This window comes from Micropterus dolomieu, linkage group LG21 (assembly GCF_021292245.1).
Source record: "Micropterus dolomieu isolate WLL.071019.BEF.003 ecotype Adirondacks linkage group LG21, ASM2129224v1, whole genome shotgun sequence".
In the NCBI taxonomy this organism is placed as follows: Eukaryota; Metazoa; Chordata; class Actinopteri; order Centrarchiformes; family Centrarchidae; genus Micropterus; species Micropterus dolomieu.
The window spans coordinates 22,328,744-22,348,618 of NC_060170.1; the positions used below are offsets into that span (position 1 = coordinate 22,328,744).

Sequence of the window (19,875 nt, forward strand, 5' to 3'; positions counted from 1 at the left end):
CACGGTTATGTGTTTGCCCTTTGACATGTTGTTTGAAGTTAAAAGAAGTGGCCATATTTAAAAAGTCAGTTGCATTAACATTGTTGGGGTCATCAACATGAATATTAAAATCGCCACAAAGAACAATTCTGTCATAATTTAAAACCAGAGTAGATAAAAATTCAGGAAGTTCTGATAAAAATCCTCCAGGCAGTTTTGGGGGGCGATAAATTATAACAAATATGATAGGTTGCAGCCCTCCAACTTTAAGAGTGAGAACTTCAAAGGAGTTAAATTCATCACAGCGTACTTGATGACATTTAAAATTTTTCCTATACACGCTCACTAGCGGCACATTCTGGGCTTTGTTGATGATTAAGAGGAAACAGACACCCACTGGACTCTAATTTTGAAGTAGAAGAGTTACTTCTCCTTTCAAACAAAGGTCAAGAGTGTAACACCACCAAACACTGTGTGACTTTCTGTCATATTAAATGTAAAAGCTCCAAATTGTGTGTCTCTTGATAGTGCAGCATATTAGGATCTACAATCTTCATCTGTCATGATTTTATTGTATTTTCTAGGATTAGGGTTTAGGGACTGTTTTATGTTAAAACATTTTAAAAGATATAAACAATGCACCTTTTAATCAAATGGTCAGTATCTCAGAACTGCACTCTTTCTAGAGGTAAAATTGCAACTCCAAGTTCAGAAAACACAAAAACAGCTTAGATGATTGGTATTTCATTTTGGGTGTGACAGTGTGAAACAGTAAATGTCTTTCCATCTATTCACCATCTACTAACCACATGTTGATCTTTTCACAGTGTGTGTGTATTTGGGATTGGACAAATGGAACAGAAAAGCCTTTGTGGTTTACTGAACTCAATCCTAATCATGGTTTTCAAGCAAGTAACTTTTGTCTTCTTTCAACATTTAAATGTCACATAACTTAATGGATGTGACATTCAAGAGATCAAATGTTCCAATGTCTGATTGTTTTTTAGGATTACATCGTTTTTAATCCAAATGATGGCACTCAGCTGCTCAGCAGCAGTGAACGCCAGGTGTTATTTTACAGCAGGGTGAGTTCCTTTGTGTACTGATATACATAATACAGCTGTTTTGTGTATGTTTATTGAAAAATCAGCTGGTCTTTTTTCAGGCCCAGGGAAGTCTGCAATACGTTGCCTTGAAGCTTAAGAAGGTAAAGATGATCATTAAAAATGCTGTAGAAGATTAAATCAAATTGTCTTTTATGGCAATGAGTCACCTGTTCACCAGAAGTTCTGTGATGCAGCCACCTGTGAATCTGATGCTACTATATTCACGCAGCCTTCTCAAACTGTCAATATGGCTTGTGGATCAGTCAGCCAGTCTGTGTTTCACTGGAGAGAGCGGCAGGTCCTAACAGCGACTGCAGCGGGCAGCCTTGTGGTGTGGGATGTGATGGAAGACTTAGCTGCAAACCGAAGCCTCCCCAGAGAGAAAGTCAAGCTCATTCACCTTCAGAAAGATCCGATCACTGCCCTCGCCGTAACTGACGGGTAGCCAGAGCCAGAAATATTCATTGTTATTGTTTTATAAAAGTGGCATGAATTTATTGGTCTCTAATCTCTCTCTGTCTGTGTGTTGTTTGATATCACAGCTGTATCGTAACTGGTGACACTCGAGGTCACATCAAGTTTTATGATGAAGACTTCATACTTCTCACTTGGTACAGTGAATTCAACCTGGACTCTATTATTTCCATTTCCTTTTCCAAAGAGTGTACAGAGGGATACCTGGAGGACTGTGCTCTCGAGGCAAAACCATTTATCATGAGGTAGAAGTAATACAATCTAGTATGTCTTCAGTCTAAACTGTTTGTTTTAGCCAAGCTGACCTCTCTTTTTCTTGCAGGAACTTTGTTGCGTCCACAGTCAGTTCCACAGTAGTACATGTGAATACACAGAAAGGCATCCCTCACATCCTGCTACATGAGGATTGTGAGCCTCTACATGCAGTGTCCTGCCACCCCAAACAGCCAGCTGTGGCCATGGGGAATCAGAGGGGTATTTTAAAAGTGTGGGACTATAACAACAAAGTGGTCATCTGCAGAAGGGTCTTCGAGACAGAGAAGCACATTCAGTGTGTCACCTTTGACCCTCAAGGTGAGCCAGCTGTCTTTGCAACGAACAAATGCTTTTGCTTATAACCAGCGTTAGCCAGCTGCTGCATGAATTCCTAATTTGTCATTACATTCTGCAATGTAAAGAGGCGCCGTTTTGTCTCTGGACAGGAATATACCTGGCAGTTGGCTTTGCCAGCGGAGCTGTTCACATACTCAATTCCAGCACTTTACAAAGTCATCCAGAGGAGTGTTTCCATTACACTGAAGACAGCATTCATCACATCACTTTCTCCTCAGACTCACAGTATCTCGCCACTGCGGTGAGCAAGGCCTTTTTGATGATCAAGTGGAATATGTCTGAACTTAGTTAATAGCAGCAGTGGTTCTGGACTGGAATTTATTATATAAAGTTTGGCCTATTGCTACAGCTGTGATTATGAAAGAACATAGATTTGTGGCTATGATTGCGGATTGTAAATCCTATGCTTTAACATTCTTATAACTTCAAGTATGATGATGTTTTATTTCCTTGTTTTCTGTTAGGATGCTGGAAAAGCAGTGACGGTCTTCCTCTTACAGACTAATAAAGGCTCTTTGCCTCGTTGGACGTACCTGGGCAGATACCACTCACACTACAAGCCCATTAAAGACCTTCTTTTTGGGGTTCACCTGGACAGCACCCAGCCCAGACTGCTCTCTCTGGGAATGGACTGCCGACTGGTTAGTTCACTTTGTCAAAATTGTAGGACTATGGACTAGTTTGATGTTTTGTCATACTGCTTTTTATGCCAAATTCTAATTTTGTGCATGTGTGGGACTGATTAATAGGTGGAGTATGACCTGGAAAACAGTGATGTGAATAAGCTTCTCATCCTAAGCTCGGAGCGCATTGAGCAAAGCACTGTGCCAATGTGCATGACTTGGTATCCTCCCCTCACTGCAGAGCAATTTCTTCTCGTTGCCTCAGACCAATACAAGATGAAGCTTTTCAACAGCACCACCAAGATGTGCAGGTCTGTGAAACCATGTAACAAGATCATGTTAATTGTTAAATAATGGCACCGCAAATACTGTAAAATATTATTACATGTGTTACAGAAAGACTGTCCTTGGCCCAGCATATGGCTCTCCCATTAAGAAAATAGCGGTCCTTCCCATGTCTAAAGAACCTGAGACTAACTCATATTACCTGGCATTCATCACAGAGGACATGGTCAGTGCTGGCATTTGCTTGTAGTATTTTATTAAATGATCTGCTTTATTTTGTTTGTGGTATTTTATCAATTAACCTGCTTTGTAAAATCAAAATGGGGCTCTATGTATAAAATAAGTAATTTATTACCAGTAAAAAAATATTGTCTTTTATTGTCTTATATTAACACTTGTCAAACAAGCTGTTCCTCTTGTCAGTGTTAATAAAATATATTTGGTCATATTTTTATGGGTTAAGTGGGACAAATGTATTGTGTGAATATGTTTTGTGTAATCCTGCTTTGTGAGACGCTTTTCAACCATATTCAAATTAAGTTGTGTTTTAAGCCCAGTGCCGTTTTAGTGAGAGCAATACACATTATTGATGTTACCACCAAGAGTGTGTTGTATTTCCAGGTGGGTCTTCAGATTTTCCCTCTGGACGGGAACCCCTACAAGTCCAATGCTTTGATCTGCCATCCGACAGGGGTGTCTTCTTTTGCCTGCTCCTATGATGGCCGGTTTGTTTTCACTGCAGGAGGATCTGACTGCACCGTCCTGTCGTGGGAGATAAGCTTAAAGTAAGGTTTAATGGTACCAACCTGAGAACCAGAGGAAATGCATGAGCAGTGTAATCATGTTTTCTGGAGTTAATCCCTTCTCTTGTTGTGTATGCAGTGCATTGGAGGCAGCTTCTGCCTTGGGAGGAAAGGACATGGTACCCTTTTACACTCTTTTAGAGGGAGGCAGAGACGGGAAGTTCTACAGGGTGAGTTAAAAGTGTTCCCTACGACGAATGTTAAGTGAACAGCCAGAAATTATTCCGTTAACTTGAAATAAGAAACACTTGTCCTATTGCCTAATGTGCAGTGCCATCAAGGTTATTATAGTTATGCATTATGTTATTATGCATGTTTATATGTGTTTTTAAGAATTTGGTTTCTTGTTTAAAGTCATTTTTCATAGAAATTTTTGCCCTGTGGTTTTAATTATACTGTTCTCAACACAGTGACAGTTTTATTGAGCCTTTGTATATGGATAGTACCTGCATGCCTTGTGATTTTGAGTTTAATTGCTTATGTATAGTTAAAATTTTTATAGTTAATATTTCAATTTGATATAGTTCTAATTCGATTCGAATCAATTTATAGTTTTTGTATTTATATCCTTGTGCTGCTGCACTATCTGAATTTCCCCTGTCGGGATCCATAAAGGCTTAACTAACTTAGCTTATGTATTATCACTGAGTTGATCTGGTTCTTCCAGCAATTTATAGTGATTTCCCTTTTAAATGGTGAATTTGATTTAGTTGTATTTAGGTTTTCTTGCATTGTTTTTGTGGTTACTCTTTATGAGAGTTGGGTGATTGTTTTGAACAGTTTATATATCTTTTGGCAAAATATAACATTCAACATACAATGGTTGTCTACTTGCTATTGGACATCATTGCTGATATTTAAACATATAGAGTGTTTCTAGATTATACAAGGCCACAAGATTAAGATATCAGTTTTTCCTTGGAGTTCCTACCTTTGGGTTTTAGGCATTTCTGATACCATATTAACCACAGGTCCTCAGTTTATTTGCTTTTCTGTCATTAGGAGATGGAAGACTTTTTCTATTACTGCCAAGTCCGTCATCAAGGCATCGACTCACTGGAGAAACGACAAGTATCTACTAGAATCCCCCTGTCAGAAGTTCCCTCTCTTATGAGAGCTTTGGCCTATTACCCTACTGAGCAAGAGGTAAATGCGTTTAACTGAAGTGACATTTTTCAGCAGCAAATGTCATTTTATTGATCTTATTGGACAGTGAAAAGATCACAAAAAGTGGCTGACACTTCGAAGCTGTATTTACAAATTGCTTTTTTTTTTTTTTTTTACCAGGTAGAGGATATGCATAACGAGGTCAAGTTCAGCAAGTATGCCGAAACAGGAAAATATGTGACCGACATTGACCTGGAAGAGTTCATCAAGCTGTATATCAACCACCGACCAGCCTTCGGCATCTCTAGCGATGAGCTTGCTCTAGCTTTTGACGTCCTTGGTCACCGTGATAGTACAGGACAGATTGTTCTGCAGAGACACAAGCTGCTAGAACTTCTACAGGCTCGAGGTACACTGCAGACGTCAGAAAATGACGAGTCTGTTTTTATTACTGTTACATTACTGAGAAAAAGACTGATCCTCTGTTCCAGTTTCGAGATACGTATGTTTCATTGTCAACGTGGCCCAAAGTCCAACATATGCATATCTTTTAAAGGAGAACACATGACAGAGGAAGAGGTGGCAGAGTGCTTCACAACACTTTTAGGCCTCACTGAAGAGGAGGAAGAAGAAGAAAGAGGAGGGAAACCTTCTGAGCATGATATATGTAAAGCTGACAGTATGTAAAACAAAAACTCACTCACAAACCATAAGATGGGGATTCACATAAGGGCTGAAATCATCACTCTTTAATGTGTGTGTGTGTGTGTGTGTGTGTGTGTGTGTGTGTGTTTGTGTGTGTGTGTTTTTGCAGGTGAAGATTCAGAATATTCACTCGAGTGTGTGATCCCAGATGAGATATCTATGGAGACATTTACAGGTCACATACTGGGCTTCCCTTCTTCAGCAGAGCTAAGCGGCAGGTCTTCCCACCCAGAGTGATGAAAGCAACGCACTGTCTAAGAGAAATTGTTTTGGTCACACAAGGTTTCTTTTCCATAACGTGCCCTAACAGAGATGCTGGAATTTTGATGTATTTGAAATAAAAATATGATGAATAAATATCATTATTAAGTTAGATCCTCATGTTTATCTTTGTCACACACAAGATTGAAGGTTCATTTATTTATCTTTTTTACAACACAGGGGTGCACATTGACATGAAAGTGGAAGTCCTCTTCATACTACACACACACACACACGGAGAGAACATATATATATATATATTTAAAATTAGAATAGAATAAAAATAAAAACAACATGAGTAAATAAATAATCATATACTCTCTTTTAAAAATGCACTTTTATTGGAAGGCATATCATGATTTCATCTGAGCTGCCTGTTTTTTATTTTAGTTATATAATGTTGCTATTAATTCTAGTCTTATTCATATAGTCAATCTGTTTGCTTATTTGTGATTTCCATTTTTATTTTTTCTCCTCATGCATTTTGTCTTCTATGGTGTGTTTTGTGTCCCTTTTTTCTTTTGTGAAGCACTTTTATAAGTGCTTTGATTGTTTGATAAGTGCTTTATAAATAAAGTTATTAATATATTATTATTATCATTATACTAAATCTAAAGTGGTAGTATTTGTAAGGAAACATTATAGATGAACAAATTAAGTAGTATTTTCCCTTTGATATGTAAGGTACATTTAGCTGTTTCTTTTCTCTTAAATTTGAATACAGAACCAATACTTCATGCAAACAGACAGGAAACATCGGTTGGATCTATCGGTTTTTCGCCTTAATTTTTTAGGAAGAGCAACTGAACTTTTTGGACAGGGAGAGAGAAAGACACGAGAAGGACAGCTTTCTTGCATTGGTGCTCTCTGAGACTGCATCCCTTTTTGTTGCCATTCAGAAGCAAAATAAAAAGTAACAGGGGTCGCAAAACCCTTATACGTTAATCGGTTTTGTAGTCGCTGAAGCCTAGATCATTTCGACACCTATCCAGTAACATTTTTGTGCTGTGGAAACAGAAAAAAAGGTGCGTATTTTGTCGCTCCAGGTTTATTTTGAGTTCTTTGGTGGGTGGGGCTCTGACTCCGACCAATCAGAAATGCGTTAACACAGGAACTTCCTGCTGCTGACGAGAGGAGTCCGCAAGCTTATTTTTTATGTTGTCAGCTGGTGCCCGCTACTCTTACTTAGGTCGACTGTCTAACAAGACAACAACACGTTAACATGGGCCAGTAATTACCAGCAGCGAGGTTTAAAATGAGTGAACCGAGGAGTCGGGAGTGTACGGCACGAAGCTGACAAACCAACAGTCAGCCTTAACCGCGTTTTCCAGCGCTGTTGGCAAGCCTCATGAAAGGGAGTTTTTATTGTCCTAGCTCGTTGGCTAACGTTAGCTATTTGTCTGGTGAGTTGCAGACATGTCCACTACAGAGATGTCTTTACGGCACAATTACCGTCGCCCACCGGCGATCATTAAGCAGGAGCAGGAGGACGACTCGGACGCGGAGGAGACTCATCTGGGGCTGAGGAGGTCAGACGGGCTGGAGTCTCAGATCATCCACAGTGGACACTTCATGGTGTCCTCGCCCCACTGCGAGCACCCCCCGAAGAAAGGCTACGACTTCGACACTGTCAACAAGCAGACCTGTCAGACCTATCATTTTGGCAAGGCGAGCATGTCGCACCTCTCCATAGACGCCTCACTGACCAAACTATTTGAGTGCATGACTCTTGCGTACAGGTAAGTTGCAACATACATCACCATCCACCCTGTATTCATTTTCACTTTAGCTCTTGGCCCAGTGCACGTTGAGCTCCCTTCAGTCCTGCTCAGATCAGTAAAGTAAAGGCAATGAGACACCCTAGAGTGAAATTGCAGTCACGAGTCTCCTCTTCATACAACTTCCTGCTTGACCACTCATGACTTGTGGTCACATTAGTGCAAATACTCTTTAATGCAATACATGTACCAATAGAGTAAAATGCTCCATCACAAATAAAAGTTTTGCATTCAAGATAATACTCAAATAAAAGTGCAGAATATTATCAGTAAAAATGTAAATAATCTGCAGAAAACATGCCTCCTGTGACTGATATTTTATTTTACTGTAGATGACGTTATTAGATGATTATTACTAGGGCTGCACGATTTTGCGATTATTTCGACTACTATTTTAATTGCGAAATGATTTAAGACATTGGATGGAATGATCATTTTTACATAATTATTATTATTTTTTTTTACAGTAAAACATATTTAAATTAATTATGATGTGATTTTTGCAAGGATTAAAAACCAAACTTTAGAAGATGATGTGTAGGCCAGAATATCTCTGCAGCAGGCAATATATATAAATATTAATATTTAAAATAGGACTCTAAATTACCCTTAGGTGTGAGTGGTTGTTTGTTTTTTATGTGCCCTGTAATGGACTGGCAACCCCGCCCAATGTCAGCTGGCGTTGGCAAACATGACCCTACACATAGATATTAGATGGATATTTAAAATGGCATTTTGCCTTTAAAAAATATTGCACCTCCTGTGAGGATTTGAAAATTGCAGTAGGCCATATTGTGATTGCATCAATGTGTTGGCGGCATTTCACTGCTGATCAAGGTAGAACCCGCTTAAACATATATACTATTAGATAGGTTTGTCCAGTGGTTCCCAAGCAGTGGGCAGGGTCACAAGATAAACCTGGGGGGGGGGTCATGAGACAATTAATGTTGTACAAACAGAGAAAAAACACATTTATATTCATATTTCATTCTTTGGGCCTCCAAACAGTTGTTTTGAAACAATCTGAGAACTTTAGAGTGGAAATGCTAACAACTGATGAAACGTGATAAGGGGCCCCAACTAGATACTGCATTTTTGTAAGGGGCCACAAGCCAAAAAAGGGTTGGATACCATTGGTTTAATCTTCAACAATGCATTGTATTTTATAAGTGTCATCATATTATTGTAAAAATCGAGTCAAATAAATGTTGTGTAGTAGAAGTATAATTATCATGTTGATACTAACAGCACTTTTGGTTGTACTTATAAGTACAAGCATCTCAAATCTGTACTTCACTACTTTATTGGAGAGAAAGTTGAAACATTATGTACTCTGAAGACAGGGCCTAATGTACTCAGAGCACACTCTCATTGCTCACGAAAAAAAGATCTTTGTACTAACAGAACCATTAAATAGGACACCAGGAACAAAATGTAGTCTTTAAAAATCAGCTGCCAGGAAAGCTTTAGCATGTCTTACCAAAGTTGCCATGGTCGGTGCAAGTCTTACATCTTATGAGACCGATCTGACATCATTCTCACCATTCGTTTTTTTCTTTGTTTTGATTGTGCTGTATCTGCCCGCGGGCATGTTTAGTCATTTTTAAATAAGGATGGATTGCACAATGTTCCTGTTGAGCAGATCAGCCATTAATGGTAGAGTTGGAGGTTTGATTCCTGGCACCTCTCGTTGTCCTTAAGCAAGATTGTGAATGTCAAAATTGCTGGGGGAAAATGTCGCTTTGGAGAAAAAGCCAGATGAACATAATGTAATGTATGAAACCATTCAGCGAGTGCCAGTGTTATGCAAATCAGTTTTTCTTATACTGGATATCAGCTGGCTTCACCACTGGGTGAAGGTGAGTGGTGAGAACAGATATTGTGACCTCTCTCTCTATCTCTTTCACTGTGTAAACCAACAAAAAGAAAGAAAGAAAAGAATTCGATATTTGGGCAGAATTTTGAAAATTTTAGTCATGGGTCCAAATTCTGTTTGGTAGAGAAAGAGAGTGCAGTCAGTCATTACAAATCTCAAACTTACTTTAGACTCTTGCTGCCTGCCCAATTATCGAATTCTTCAATCTGCCTGGTCCTTTTTGCTGTCTTTGTTTCAGATTTATCCTTTAGTCTATAAAATGTCAGACATTCTGACAAATGACCCTCTAGTTAAAGCTCAAATAATAAAAATAATTAGTCATTTAGCCGACGCTTTAATGAAAAGCAACTTATAATTGCTATATATGGCGCCATCGCCACCCCCCAAATAAATGTCCTCAAATCTGTAGTCTAAAATACAGCATAAAAAGTATTTAGTCTGTAATTATGTAAAACCGATTGAAGCACACATCAACATTCATCCCTATTTGGAATTTTCACTTAATAATTGACCAAAATTATTAAACAAAGATCTAAATTAGACATAACTTATATTGCTAGAGAAGTTTCAACACTACACATGGCCTAAAACTGACAAAGAACAATTATAGATGTTACCACCTAATATCACAACACCTTGAACACTTGTTGTGGTACCATTTTCCTATTATAAATGGTTTGTATGCTGGACTGTATTCTCCAGACTACACCATCTTCCAGATTAAATCCTTTTAGGTTAAATGATATAATTCATAATGCAGCCCACTGTCCTGAAAAGGCAAACAAAGACAAAAAACAGCACAGTGAATGTTAAAAGGTTTATAGGCTTTAGATAATCTAAAGCACTGTAATTGTTAAGATACACATTAAAAGTTGCAAAAGTTGGGTTTAAATTCAGTTGACGGTAACAAGATATTAAGAGGTAAGATGTAAAAGGAAAAAAATGTTCACTTTACCCATGGTTGTCTGTTTACAGTATTACTTGGGGCAGAGCCAGCTGCTTATTTTAACTCAGAGGGTTCCCTTCAACTTTGCAAATGACACCAACTTGGATTCACTGGGAAGACTAATTATAGACCAGGAAAGCACTTACTACCAGTTACTGTTCTTCTGTTGTCATTCATCTGAAAAGGAGAAGTGAAGAACATTTATGTACACGAGAAAGCCCTATACTCAGTTTCCTCTATGCTACTGCCTCTTCTTTCTTCATTGCCACAAGCTGGACTACCTACTTAATGAATCTTTTTCTACTCCCAAAAACTCATACAGTACCTATACAGAAAGTAAGAACTCAAATGACAAGAGGAAACTAGTGGAAAAGACTAAACCGCACGTTAAAAGAAAAGACAAAAAACAGGACAGGAAGGATGGAAAGAGAGAAACTATGAGCTAACCCTTTTGGATTGTGACACACGTTGCCCTGTCAAAGCAGACTTGAAATGAGAATCATTATTATCTCCTCTTGTCTTTTTATAGTTAAACACAAACTTTAGTAATGTCATTTGACATTTCAAAAGGTTGGTGTGTATCGTACCATTATAGTGCAGCAGTATATATGTGCTGTAATCTTGAACTTCACATACTGTAGCCATAGTGGTGCACACTAATGAATTCCACCTTGTTTCATATTTAGTAGCACACACGTGTGCTGCTGTCTTGCTTTATTGACTCCATGTCTCCATATCACAGTGTAACAGTGTAATTCTAACTTGAGCGTGACCTTGGCAGATTCCTGCTTGTTTGTTTTGCTTGCCTTATTTCTTGAAGTCTTTTAGTACAGTGCCAGCGTTAATGTAGGTGACATGTACCATTTTTTCCCCCTCTTTTTAAATTATTTGTACGTTTGGATTCTCAGGGTAGAGTGTAGCTTTTTTCTGTTTCCAGAAAGAGTCAAATTGTCCTTTCTGCTGTGAGTGAGTAACAAACAAATTGTTCCAGAGCCTAGTGCATTCATTGGCACTGGGAGCTGAATTCAGGCCAGTCCGTCAGTAAAACAGTCAGTCATCAGACACGTAATTCCTGTTGCCTAATGGAGCTCTCTTACCTTTTACCGAGTGGCTAGGTGTTACAGCAAGAAATTGTCACTCTTAGGTATTAAGGCTTTGGGTCATTGTCAGTCGTCAGTATTAAAGTCAAACTCAGGGTTGTACGGAGAAATTTTAAAAGAGACGTTTCTTTCTGCAGGTGTCAAGATATTAAAGTTAATTAGAATAGATTCATGATGAAACAAACTTCAACAAATCCAAGTTAAGCTGTTTCGTTATTGTGGAATTTGTTTTACCTCCTGTGCAAGCAACACTATCAGCAAATAGCTTCACACACAGAGGAGAGCACTGTGATCACTGTGAAGAGTTTCAATTCTTGTTGAGATATTGCTGATCTGCTTATACTTGTTAAACCATTGTATTTGTTATATAAAATGTCTCTCACCACTTGTGAAATAATTTCACTGTTAATTGTCTTTGTCTTTTCAGTGGTAAGTTGGTATCTCCCAAATGGAAGAACTTCAAAGGTTTAAAACTGCTGTGGAGAGACAAGATCCGCCTCAACAACGCCATATGGAGAGCCTGGTATATGCAGTGTAAGAGCTCCACACTGTCTCTTTCATTTGTTTGGACATAGAGTGTAGATTGTATTGTTTAGTATTTAGTTTAAAGCAACTTAAATTTAACTCTCAAAAATAAATAGTCTTTGCCTTGGTGAAGCTGTAGTCTGCATACAAGACATAAGAAATAAGGATTTCTCATATAAGGAAAATACTTTGAGATGTCATTGAAAACTTGTGTATGTTTGCTTGCATGTTGTGTAATGATTTAGATGTTATGTTTTAATTATGTGGAGACTATTGGACACCCAGGTGTACTGTCCACTTTTATGTTTATGACTAGCACTGACCGATAAATCATATTTTCATCATCATTGCAATATGATCATGCGCAAAAAACAATCGTAATGTTATTTGGGGATGGGCAAGGAAACGCAGAATTAAACGGCCCGGGGCTAAAGTCTGTAGTATTAATTATCACGCTGCAGCCTCTGTCTGCTCTCTGTGTCACCTTCTATACACACTTATCCTTACCCTTACCTTTACCGTAACCATCACAACTACATACCTAATCGTAACAATTACCTTTACCCTAACCTTAACATAATTCTAACTTGAACCCTAAAACCAAGTCTTGAACCCCAAAAAAGCCCTTTAAACTTGTGGGGTCCGGCATTTTGGTCCCCACTAAGCTGTTGGCCCCACAAGTATAGTGGAATCCCGGTTTTTGGACCCCATGAATGCATTAAAAGAAAACCACACACAGCGGCCAGCAGAGCAGAGAGGCTGCGGTGGAGACAATGAAGTGAAGGTGAAATTAAAGCCTAGTTCACACTACACGATTGTTAAGCCCGATTTGCTGCTCGGCGAGCTCGGTGACAGTGGGGCTGTGATCAGGGATAAATCAGCGGTCCATCGGTGGTCGCCAGTCGTTATGTGTGAACTACACAAGGATGCATCAAAACGGCTCCCCGACACATTTCTGACACATCACCGATGTCTGCAAGATATCTAGCATGCCAAATATCTGGAGAAGGAGGCCGACTCCACATCCACATGCAGCCAATGAGAGCAGGCAGCTACTTTTTCACCACAAAACACTTTTTACTGACCTCCAGCTCTCTGTAGCTCAGACGATCCCTGCTACCTGCGTGTGCTAATCCATTCTTTCACCCATATTTTTTGTCTTTATAATTTCTATCTTTATAATAACAAACAACAGCTGTTTCATGTGTACATTCGCGTCATTTCCCGTTTCACATTTCCTGTGTTTTCTCGACAAAATGTGGTTTGGAGACCAGTGTCGCTGTCAGCTCGCGTAGTGTGTGACCCCCTGTCACCAATCAGTTACGTAGTGTGAACGCCACAATGACTTCAAGATCCCATCACAAAACGGCAAGTTGTGTGGTGTGAACGGCACGGCCATCGGCCATCGGCCGACACTGAAAGTCGTGTAGTCTGCATGAGGCATAAGATAACTCCAAGATTACTCCAGTTGACAACAACTATGCTTGTTACTACTCGTAAGTACGTGCAATAAAACCTTTGCGAGTAAAAAGCCAATACTTGTTCAAAAAGCATAAACATGTAAACCTGTAGAAAGCGATATTTTAATCTGCTCTGCCCAAAGTTTCTCATCCTCTATGTTTTCAACAAGCACATACACTAGCTCGACTAATATTGATCTCTTACAAACAAGCTAAAACGAAAGCTGTCTGTAGTCTAACTGTTTAGCTTAGTTTGCCACGTACCTTAACATTTGGCACATAGTTGTAAACTTAGCTGCTGGCTGAGACATACCAGCTGCTCCTCTCTCTACCAGCTGTAACATTACCTGCAGGCAGTGAAAAATAGCAGCAGAGGGGGGAGGAGGAGAAAGGACTGATACTGACTGATGTTAGGAATATGATTTATTTTAATTCCATTTTAAATTTGTTTCCTGTGAGATATTACTAGGTTTATATGGTAACTTTGCTGTAAACATTACTGTCGTAGCTCTAAAAAAAATTAGATTTGAAATATTCAATTCTAATCCTGTTGTGAATTTAAAAACAACCAGGCAGCTAATAAGCACACTTCAATATTTGTTTATTTATCACAAGTCATATCGTCATCTCAATATTGAACAATGTTCTTGCACAGTGCAGATTTTCCTCATATCATGCAGGCCTACTTATAATCCTGTATCCATCAACAAAGCCTGTCTGGATGAGGACGTTTATAAAGTGCAATTGTTTTGCAAAAAGTGACATGTCTTTTGTCATCTTTATACACAATCTTTGTTAAGCAATGTGTGCTATGAGATTACTGTTGTGAAAAAAAGGTAACTGTGTATTTCAACTGAAAGTGACTTTGAGGTTGTTTTTCTACTCCTAGATGTGGAGAAAAGAGAGAATCCAGTTTGTCACTTTGTGACTCCCCTGGATGGAAATATAGACATGGACGTTCATCGTCCTGCAGAGGTAAAGTTGTGGAAAAATGTGATGGCTTGGTGTAAAAACAGCAATAGTGACATTCTGTTGTTTCTTTTCACCAAAATCATCCCGTGAGTCATTTTATGTTCCTCACTAGTCATTAAGTTTTATGTTTCTGTTGTCACTTCGTTTCTTGTCTTATGTGTCTGATACGGACTTTATGGGTTTATTTTCCATCTCCCTCTTTCTTCTGCAGGCCACTGCCACGGATGGGAAATGTTGGAAAAGAAGAATTGAAATTGTCATAAGAGAATACCACAAATGGAGAACATACTTTAAGAAAAGGGTATTATATTGTTAAGTTTTCTATAGATACATTTCAATATTTCACTTTTTATCAGTGGGATACTGGGCATTTTGTAGATGTATTCTGTTTGTTTGACTGGTCATAAAACATTAATGTTTATCTGACATGGCACTCACTAAGTCTCTTATAGTTACAGAAGCACAAGGATGAGGACCTCTCAAGCTTGCTTAAGGTATGAAGAATTGCATCATGCTCAAACCACCAAAGTGTTGTTAGTTTCAACATGAACATTGCTATCAGCGTCTGTTCAACCAGATGTTAATACTAATGGAATAAACACTTGCTAACCCAGTCACCCTCACATTATTTATATACTTTTTAACAGATCACCTTTGACTATGCAAACAAATTACTTTTGACTGCTTGCACCTAATTCAGCACCTAATGTGGATATTTTGTCTGTATTTAACACTGCATGCTTGTGTGTTATTAACTGGCTTGGTGGTTGCGTTTTGAAAACTCAAAGGGTCCAGAGGAGCAGCTATCGCTGTTTGGGGAAGTCTCTCCAGACATGCTCCGTGTCTCCTTTTATCAGGATGAAGAGACTGCAGCACGCCGTGTGCCTCGTAAGCATAATGAAACACCTGCCCCCATGGAGATGGACCCCCTCTTTGACATGGATGTTCTGATGTCAGAGTTTACAGACACGTTATTCTCTACGTTGGCCTCACACCAGCCCATAGCCTGGCCCAATCCAAGGGAGATTGGTGAGAAAATCATCAGATGACTTTTGTGAAATCAGTTTATTGTTTCCTCTACATTTGAGTTTGTATACATTTCGCTGCCCTCACTTCCTCTGCCTCTTTACCATCCACAGCTCATGCGGGAAATGCAGACATGATCCAACCAGGACTCATCCCCTTACAACCCAACCTGGACTTCATGGACTCCTTTGATCCGCTGCAAGGTATAGCAGTAAGACGCCACCCATAGCTGCAGTAGTACTGTGCACACTCTAACAGTGCACATTTTACAGTAATCAAGCGCACATGTTCTAGTAACTCTGCTATAGCAGTTTGCATAGCCTAACACAAACAGTAGTGTGGTTTTACTAACCTCTAGCTAACATAGAGACTCTTGTTCCAGACTTATTTCACAGCCTCCGTCAGACTGTCTTCCCCTCTGTTTCCCCCACTGCATCATCTGTCACCCCTCTACCCAGCAGCAGCTCTCAGTCACAGGTAAACAGTGCCTAACACACACCACCACGAAGAGAGTTTGTGCAAGCACCGTGTCATTCTTCCTAGATTTAAGATGGGTTTTTTTGTTAATTCACAAGGATTTTCACCATGTCTTCTACCGTCTTTCTGTCTTAATGTAGTTACACAAACAAATCTATGTAACATAATTGTGATACTCAACTTTATTTACATAGCATTTTTCATGTATAACTTGCTGCTTAAACATTAAACAAACATTAAATTTATATTCTTTGGGGAATCAGCCAATCATTCAAAATATGGCTAAATATTTTGCTTCTCTTTCATGCTGTTGTCCTCCTTGAAGCTTCCCCACAAGTCATGTATTTAGCCATATGTTTATGTTTAAGAGTTTCAGTTGGGTGCATAAATGCAGCTTTACCCTGTCTGACTTTTAGATACAAAAGACTCAACTGTATCTGAGAGCCATGCCTAACGACATGTTTTTGGTTTTGGCAGCATGTTAGTGTAGTTAAGAGCACATTCATGAACAGGTTTTTAAACAAGGGACATTATCTGGAATTCTTCTCTTCAATTCACAGGCAGCCAGGGGAGCTGCTAAAGTGATGTGACCTGTTTTATTTGCTCCAGTTGAAACCTTGGCAAGATCTCCTGTATTAGTTGTAACATTGTTGTTTTTCCTATGGATTTGCATACCATTAACCCTCCTGAAAACTATAACAATCTGCCTGACCTGGGTGAATAGAACAACATATATAAATGCAGCTAGAAGACTTGTCCACAATTCTGTCTCAGTCTCCTGTCGCTACCTTCCCCCCCTCCCGATTCTTTACATGTATGAACTTACATAGAGCTGCATCTCTTTTGTATCATATTGCACTAGAAGAAAAAAATAAGTGTGTTTGTTTCCTTTTCCTTTGTCATCCCTTGCCAGGCCCAGTTAATGTCCACCATGCAACTCACAACCAACCACATCTCCCCTGCTGGCCCCCTGCCCATCCCCTCTCCCATGACCAGTCAAACCAGTCAAACACGTGGTGGTGGTGGTGGTGATGCAGCCTATGTACAAAACTACATGCCTCTGTTTCCTGGGCAGGTGGCGCCCAATGATCAAGCAGTAGTTTCCTCAGTCTCTCAGCCGTTATCCCATGATCCTCTTGCACAGTGCCTTCCGGGTCAGGACATGGCCTCAGTAGAACCCATGGTTCCCTCGCCCTTGGACAACACCTCAGTGCTTGGTGAGACAGCAGCTCCATCTGTGATTACACACACAGCCTCCTCTGCTGTCACATCCAGCGACGCAGCCACCACCTTCGGTCACGGCTCGGAGTACAGCTCCATATCTTCCCAACCTCCACCTTCTCCGTCTCAACTCCAGCCCTTGGCTCCATTAGCTGCCACTTCTGTCCAGCACCCTCAGACTTTTGCCCTGCCTCGCCCGTTTCAGTCGTCCAGTGCCAACAAAAACCGTCCTGTGCAAAGAATTGCTCCTGCTACCACACCCCCCCCCTCCCACCTCATCCTCACAGGTCTGTTGTTTCTGATGTCAAGATGAAGATATTGATTCTGTATTTGGAGAAATTGGGCTTTTAACCATGTTGATCCGGCTGTTGAGCTCTGTCACTTAATTACCACAAGATAGCGCTCAAGCCTTACTTATTCAGTCATAGTGATTCACAACGATAGTGATGAAATACAATTTTCTATGCATATCTGAGACACTATGGCTTGTACCTCTGATAATGTCACTGATTATGCTTTTTAAAAGAGAACTGACAGCAGAGCGCAGGCAGGAAATAGGGATAGGCACCCAACCTCTAGTACATGAGGGTGTCCCCTGCTTTTGTTTCAGTAGAACAGCTTATTGTTATAAATTTCATTTTCAAGATGTTAAATTGTGCATTTTTTGGCCTGAAACCTCTTTGAAAAGATGAAACCTGTTAGGAGTTGTGTTAACCACAGAGTTTATTTCCTGCATAAATGGAAAAGCCACTGAGAAAAAAAGGCAGGGGGGACTCGTATGTCAAAAATGAGAACTCATTTAAGGATGTTCACGTATGAATGCACATAAAGCTAACACCGTGGTGCCTTACTGTTCACCCTCTCAGCCCCTTTTCCAGGCCATGCCAGTGCTGTGATTGTTACACCAACACCTCTAAAAGCAGACGTGGTCCCTAATACTGGAGTGGTCATCACTCCTTCCCATCTTGGAAGGGTATGTTTTGAGCTCTGTCAGCGTCATCCTCACAGTTTAATTTTTTTCTTTTGCCACAGTGGGTCTTAAAATTATTGAGAGCAGAAAATTACAAAAGTGCAACATTTAGATTTTGCTGTTTGTTTTGCTCTGATGTCATAAAATGTTAAGCTTGTTGGTGATCAAAGTAAAGAAAGATAATATGTATTGTAGTGGTTCTCGGTCTTGTACTTCTTTTTTATTTCTTGTGTACTTGTTCTCTTTTAGGGTCCTGGATTTCACATTGTGTCTCAAACACAGAAGTCTCCCCAGCCAATTGTCCCCAAAGAAAAGTCTTATTCTTCCAGCCGCAAAAATCAGAAAGCCTCCTCTAGTGTTGGTGAGAGTAGTTCACTCCACCCAGAAAGTACATCATAACTCCAAACCTACCACTTGTTACAAGTTTGTTTGTTTGTTTGTTTTGTCTTTCCAGTTCAAAGTCAGCCAGGATCAGGTCAAGGATCACCACAAGGTTTAGATCAAGTTCCTAGTCCCCAGTCACTGATCAGTGGCAGCAGTACACCTCTGGTAAAGAATGAACCAAATCAGGTTTGTGTTTATGTTTCTTAACATTAATCATTTGCTAGTGTGATCGCTCTGTTTCTGTGAGCATTTTATTATTTGAATTACATATAGGGCTTTCAAAGGCTTTATACGTTAAGGCATGTAGGTAGAAATCCTACATTGAATGTCATGTATGTTAACATCAGTAGCATTTGCATTTTTCCTCTCTTATATTTGACCTGCTCTCAAAAAACCTCTGTGTAACATTTCCACTGCTGTTGTGTGACAGAGCCGGAGGACAACGCACATATCTGCTGAGCAAAAGAGACGATCAAACATAAACATTGGCTTTAAAACGCTCTGCAGCGTGGTTCCCACTCTGAAATCGCAATCAAATGTGAGTCTGTGTACCTGGGGGTCTTGATAAAACATCCATAACAGATTCAGGACCTTACTATTTTTGGCTGTGTTTGTGCACAATATTTGCTTCACAAATTGTTCTAAATATTTAAATTGATTTCTCCCTTCCTACCATATTCATAACCTTGTGCATTTAGATCACTTACGGACTCACGTTGCAGAAGACAGTGGAGCACATTGGGAAGCTCCAGCAGGAGAGGCAGCAGATGCAGGAAGAGGTGAAGAGACTACGAGAGGAGATAGAGGAGCTCAACGCCTCCATTAAGTACGTCACAACATCGTATATGCAACTATCTCACTCGTCTGATATACAAAGGTTGCACAGACAGTTAACACATTAACTTTGTTAACTGTTTCTGTCTCCTGTCACCGCTTAACCACAGCTTTTGTCAGAGACAGCTGCCTGCAACAGGAGTGCCCATCAGGCGACATCACTTTGACCACATGCAAGAGAAGTTCAATGAATATGTGAGGAGCCGCACTCTTCAGAACTGGAAGTTCTGGATTGTATCCTTCAATGAAAGAGTTTACACTGACCTGCTTATTAATAACACTCAGTATAGTGTAGGGCTGGGCAATAAAACAATAATGATGATTATCGCAATATAATTTTCCTCAATTACA

The 19,875-nt window shown here is 39.7% G+C and overlaps 2 protein-coding genes across 6 annotated transcripts in view; both read left to right on the plus strand.

The window, feature by feature from the left end:
- Window positions 1–6,069, plus strand: part of cfap251 (cilia and flagella associated protein 251) — an 8,992-nt gene extending 2,923 nt beyond the window's left edge. The window contains exons 5-20 of one of the 2 annotated variants that reach the window (XM_046036029.1): window positions 807–887; window positions 987–1,064; window positions 1,145–1,186; window positions 1,315–1,526; window positions 1,628–1,804; window positions 1,882–2,132; window positions 2,261–2,412; window positions 2,636–2,812; window positions 2,921–3,105; window positions 3,191–3,305; window positions 3,701–3,864; window positions 3,962–4,052; window positions 4,885–5,028; window positions 5,170–5,398; window positions 5,546–5,668; window positions 5,804–6,069. In XM_046036029.1, coding sequence (XP_045891985.1) covers window positions 807–887; window positions 987–1,064; window positions 1,145–1,186; window positions 1,315–1,526; window positions 1,628–1,804; window positions 1,882–2,132; window positions 2,261–2,412; window positions 2,636–2,812; window positions 2,921–3,105; window positions 3,191–3,305; window positions 3,701–3,864; window positions 3,962–4,052; window positions 4,885–5,028; window positions 5,170–5,398; window positions 5,546–5,668; window positions 5,804–5,931 — 2,349 coding nt within the window. In that variant the 3' untranslated portion in view covers window positions 5,932–6,069. The remainder of the gene's footprint in view (window positions 1–806; window positions 888–986; window positions 1,065–1,144; window positions 1,187–1,314; window positions 1,527–1,627; window positions 1,805–1,881; window positions 2,133–2,260; window positions 2,413–2,635; window positions 2,813–2,920; window positions 3,106–3,190; window positions 3,306–3,700; window positions 3,865–3,961; window positions 4,053–4,884; window positions 5,029–5,169; window positions 5,399–5,545; window positions 5,669–5,803) is intronic. The other variant, XM_046036030.1, reaches the window with a different exon arrangement.
- A 1,033-nt stretch (window positions 6,070–7,102) lies between these two features.
- The window catches only part of LOC123960039 (MLX interacting protein), a 19,423-nt gene continuing 6,650 nt past the window's right edge, over window positions 7,103–19,875 (plus strand). Inside the window, exons 1-15 of one of the 4 annotated variants that reach the window (XM_046034517.1) lie at window positions 7,104–7,694; window positions 12,083–12,189; window positions 14,530–14,615; window positions 14,824–14,913; window positions 15,065–15,106; window positions 15,401–15,641; window positions 15,752–15,841; window positions 16,021–16,115; window positions 17,029–17,623; window positions 18,203–18,309; window positions 18,556–18,667; window positions 18,761–18,876; window positions 19,121–19,228; window positions 19,389–19,516; window positions 19,635–19,758. In XM_046034517.1, the coding sequence (XP_045890473.1) occupies window positions 7,372–7,694; window positions 12,083–12,189; window positions 14,530–14,615; window positions 14,824–14,913; window positions 15,065–15,106; window positions 15,401–15,641; window positions 15,752–15,841; window positions 16,021–16,115; window positions 17,029–17,623; window positions 18,203–18,309; window positions 18,556–18,667; window positions 18,761–18,876; window positions 19,121–19,228; window positions 19,389–19,516; window positions 19,635–19,758 (2,364 nt within the window). In that variant the 5' untranslated portion in view covers window positions 7,104–7,371. Of the gene's footprint in view, window positions 7,695–12,082; window positions 12,190–14,529; window positions 14,616–14,823; window positions 14,914–15,064; window positions 15,107–15,400; window positions 15,642–15,751; window positions 15,842–16,020; window positions 16,116–17,028; window positions 17,624–18,202; window positions 18,310–18,555; window positions 18,668–18,760; window positions 18,877–19,120; window positions 19,229–19,388; window positions 19,517–19,634; window positions 19,759–19,875 lie in introns of all 4 variants that reach the window. The other 3 variants (XM_046034519.1, XM_046034520.1, XM_046034518.1) reach the window with 3 other exon arrangements.